At 31.9% G+C, this 4,972-nt stretch overlaps 1 protein-coding gene across 1 annotated transcript; it reads right to left on the minus strand.

The window, feature by feature from the left end:
• Nucleotides 1–326: 326 nt before the first annotated feature.
• LOC139492320 (uncharacterized) lies at nt 327–3,864 on the minus strand. Its single transcript, XM_071280534.1, has 2 exons — nt 3,777–3,864; nt 327–1,645 (listed from the first exon to the last, which is right to left on the minus strand). Exon 2 carries the CDS (start codon nt 1,609–1,611, stop codon nt 361–363), a length of 1,251 nt encoding a protein of 416 aa, XP_071136635.1. The 5' UTR covers nt 1,612–1,645; nt 3,777–3,864; the 3' UTR covers nt 327–360.
• Between the last annotated feature and the right edge of the window lie 1,108 nt (nt 3,865–4,972).

Raw genomic sequence — 4,972 nt, forward strand, 5'->3', positions numbered from 1 at the left:
AAGTACACATAAAATGGAAGTTTAATAACACAACTTACTTTGATAAATTAAATTTGTGTTAATAAAAATTTGCGTTAAGAACAAATTCGATTACGGAATAAAAACTACTTTTAAGATACTTATTATAGTATCTTATGGTTGATAAGTTGAATAACTAACCAGTGGTTCTTTGAAATAATGGCAAGATATCCAGAAATCCATTTGGATAGGAAATGATTCATAGAAGGATTTGTAAGAACAAAGTTGTTATTAACCAACCAATAAACCAAGGTCATGTGGTCAATGCTGCTTTAACAGTTCTTCCATTGTATAGAAGTAATAACATAACAAGTAAAATAATATATATTCGATTTCAATGCATTATTTAGTTTGTCTACAAGCAATTAATGCTTTCTCTACTTTATTTATTTGAACTGTTTGATCTTCATACAAAGGTACAGAGAAATAATTATGACCTAATAGATAGCTTAAACTCATAAAACAAGTATTTGAATCAGTTGGTGAAAATTCAATGACACATGTTCTATTTTGTGATGCAATAAGATTTACCATTCCGGCACCATGAGGACCTATTACAATGGAAGCCATTGAAAAACGTTCTAACTGAACAGTTAATGATGGCAATGAATGATCATCGTGGAGAACAAAGTTTAAATCCACCTCTTTGGCAAACTTTTCTACCAAGCTTTGAATTTCATCAAATTTCGGCATCACACGTTTTCGAGTTCTTTTTATTAATAAGATGCTGAGTTTGTCTAACGGAACTTTTATAGAAATACTTTTACGCAGCCACTGAAGCTGATCAAATGAGGGACTACCACATTTTGCCATTTGAGGGACAGTTAATGTATCTGCAAATATAGTTCCATGGATTACTCGTTTTTTATTCACGCCAATCAATTCGAGCCATTGTCTTACCCATTTATTTTGTTCAGAGACGTGGATGAAGCTATTATGTTTATTGAGATCTGTTATATGTGCTAAACCAACTAATGCCTCCATTGGAAAGTGCCATATTCCTTCACACCAACGTGCGGCGATTGTTATAACACTTCGGTATCGCGTCACCAAAAATGTCCGAACAAAAAAGTTTGTTGTTGTCTGGCAGCCACCATTTCTAACCGCAAGGTCATATTTACTGTCTACGATCCAACCGTCAAACGACACAACTACGTCGTTGAATGTTGCTATTTTCCCGACAAGTTTTAAACGAGTATCTAGTCCATGCCATGCCTGTAACTTTTGTATATCATTATCATCCAATATATCACCGAGTTGTCTGTAGACTTCTCTGTGATTTTCTTTCAGATTAAGTATATTTTCTGAGTCTACTGTGACACTGCCAACTAATTGAATAGGAGTTGAAGTGGATTCTATAAAGGTTACATTAAACCAACTCGGATTGTAATAACTCCAAATAAATGGAGCACAATCAACGGAAAGCGTACGGAAGAATATGTTAAACAAAATTACCAATGACAATGACAATAAACCACAAGCAGTCAACTTCTGATGCTGACGTATTTTACTGTGGACTTTATGAATAAAACGTTTACCATCCATTAGTGATAGAAGACATGTCAGGCAGTTGGCCGTGCCTTGTATCTTCATACGGAGTAATTTTGGACATTTGCAAACATCTCATCTGCAAAATAAATCATCTTGTTATATAAATATGTAACCTAGTGACATGATAAGTGAATGTTTTAGCAACGTTACGTTATTTTTTTATACAGTGCAGAGAATATATGTTTTCTGTATGTTCAGCCTTTTATCTACTTTATTTGAATCGAAAATAAAAATGCTACTTATATCTGACCGAACTAGCAATTCCAACATCAAGGTTGGCATATATCTTATATGTTCCTTAATAAAGTTGTGATTTAAGACACAAGATGCCATGTAAATTGAAATATTTTTTCTAACTTTAATGTGTGTGTGTCAAATTGTTAGTTATTTTGATAAAATTATGCGAACATAGAATGTTATTGTTGCAAGTCGTAAGTCAAAGCTTTATAATAGAGGTACTTTCAAAGAGTTATAGCAAAAGAAGAGATGTTACACCATATGATTTTTTTCCTCACCAACTATTTTTTAGCAGTCATATCAACCCAAAAATCAGGTTAAGAAAAAAGTTTAATTCCAGAAATCAGAAATGTTTGGCTCCTCAGAGGTGTACATCCTTCAGAATGTTTTGTTTAATGTGGTGCGTTATGTTTCAGATTTAGTTGATATTTAGGAGGAGCAAAAATTATTCTTGTTCACTGCGTATATTGTTGATTAGAACTAAAGGCTGGTATATTTCATTTAATTATGCAAGATTAAAATTTAAAAATGGCAAAATGGAATTGATCCGGAATATATACGAAGCAAAAAAATTATTTTTTTGCATTTCATGTGGATCACAGGGATAATGAACGTAACCAGCAGTCTCCTAAAACACATGTACTAAATATCTTGCTTTTAGAATGGGACTAATCGTTCGTTTTGAATAAAAGAACTATTAAAAGAAAGAAAAAGAGTGTGTACGTAGTTTGTCTGTGCTATGTCTGACTGTCTGGCCATGTGTAGTTTGTTTGTGTTTTATATTTTTTTAGACAATATTTCTGTCTTTCTTTTCTCGTTTATGACATCTAGAACTTATTTTCGCATTCTCTTTTGCAATAAGCGATCAATGGGTGCCACTTGCAAACCAGGATATTTTTAGCTATGATTTTAGCTTTATTTTTTTTTTTTTTTTTTATTTTATTTTTTATGTTGTTGGTCGTGTAACTTTGTTAATCAAATTTTGAATATATTAGATCCTCGGTAAGTTCTGCGTTTTAGATTTGATTTTTTAAACTGTTTCGATAGGCGAAACCTTGGATCACTATCGATGTTGTGGTAAAATTTATATTTTAGTGTTTCTATTCATCTGCTTTCCAGTAATTACTATGATGAGTATATTTACAACCACTGGGTCGATGCCACTGCTGGGGGAGATTCATTTCCCCGAGGGTATCACAAGCCCAGTAGTCAGCACTTTTTGTGCTGACATGAATTGTCATTGATATGGTTATATTTACTGTTAACAATTTTTTTAATTTTTTGAAATACTAAGGCTTTTCTACCTCAGGCATAGATTACCTTAGCTGTTTTTGGCAAAACTTTTAGGAATTTTGGTTCTCAATGCTCTTCAACTTCGTACTTTTTTTGGCCTTTTTAACTTTTTTGGATTCGAGCGTCACTGATGAGTCTTTTGTAGACGAAACGCGCGTCTGGCGTACATATTAATTTAGTCCTGGTATCTATGATGAGTTTATTTACAATTCAATGGCAATCAATCAATCTTTTGATTGATCAATCAATTAATCAATAAACCAATCATATTTGAAGGGGCTGTAGATGGTATTTAATTTAAAATGATCCATATTAGAATTAAATATAAAAAAAACCCAATTTAGTTGTCTCATTTTTAATCATACTACATCTTTTTATTTAAACTGACATTGATATTTATAAGTCATGATAGCCATTCTATCACAATCTCATACTTACATGTAATATTTACTGGATATTTCTGTTTTTATCATTGATACACAAAGTACGATCATGTAATGTGATTGTTATGCATGAGCTCAGCTCGTTCTTTTCGTTTCCAAAATAGAAGTGTCGAAAAACCTAAAGCAGGAGAGAAAAATAAGATATAATAAAAGAAGCTTTTTCAAGACGTTTTAAGAAGCTTTTTTTGGTTTCAGAGATGGATAAGGTCTAAATATGTATGTATACAAACATACCTTCCTTATAAAGGAATCCAGTATATAAATAGACAGTTGGCATGTATTTTGACATGCCTTTAGAACATTGTGAATATTCACATGTAAATACGCGTGTTGCATTACTTACAACAAAATAGATAATAATGTGACTATGCTGATCACATAGTTTGGTTTCCTCATTGATTTTTTTCTCATTATTTTATAGTTTTGTGCTATATAAATATATAGGTATATCATTCACAGAATGTAATAACTAGTTATATCAATAATGCCTGTGCTATTATACAATAACAACCTACGTTGATAATACTCAAATGATAGACTATCTTCATCACAAAAAGATTTTAATTTCACATCTAGGAAACAGATTATATATAGCTTTTATAAAATATAATTATGAACTAGACTATATGTTTATGGCATTTTGTGTCTACATAAATAGGGTATAATACTTATGTCGAATGTTTTAGCCGAATGTGGAAATGCAAATCAAGCCCGGTTCAAATATGGGTGTATATTGAATTTTCATTGTGCAATTCTAAATTCTCAGCCAGTCTATTATTATGTCAAATATAGTCTATAACGTTTGTAAACATGAGAGTACAGTTTGTTGTTGATTAAACACAGAAAAATCGTACACTCGGACATACACATTTGCAATCCCTGGCATTCAGTAGCAAAATTCACAACCTCCTCTGATCGGCAATGGGACGTAAATATTACTATAAAATCTAAGCTGACATTTCTTTTAATATTTTTACAAACTAAAGTTTTTTTAATTCTTTCCAGCAAAACTAAAAAATGGCGATTATGAAACTACAGGTACATACTTGTGGATATTTTAGTGTTATGAACTTGTGTTCTGATTATCGTTAACTTTGAACTTTTTTTCGGGTACTAGTATATGTTATTCTTTATGAGGTCATGAACGTGGTAATCTACCTTGCCAAATCATCCCCACACGTTTTGCAAAACTTTTAGGAATTTTGGTCCTCAATGCTCTTCACCTTCGTACTTTATTTGGCATACATGTATTTAACTATTTTAGATTCGAGCGTCACTGATGAGTCTTTTTTAGACGAAACTCGCGTCTGTCGTATATACAAAATTTAGTCCTGGTATCTATGATGAGTTTATTTACCATTTTAACACACAACATTCGTCGGTTCATTATGTTCAAATTCGACATAAAAAATAAGACCTCGGAGTCGATA

This window comes from Mytilus edulis, chromosome 10 (assembly GCF_963676685.1).
Source record: "Mytilus edulis chromosome 10, xbMytEdul2.2, whole genome shotgun sequence".
Lineage (NCBI taxonomy): Eukaryota > Metazoa > Mollusca > Bivalvia > Mytilida > Mytilidae > Mytilus > Mytilus edulis.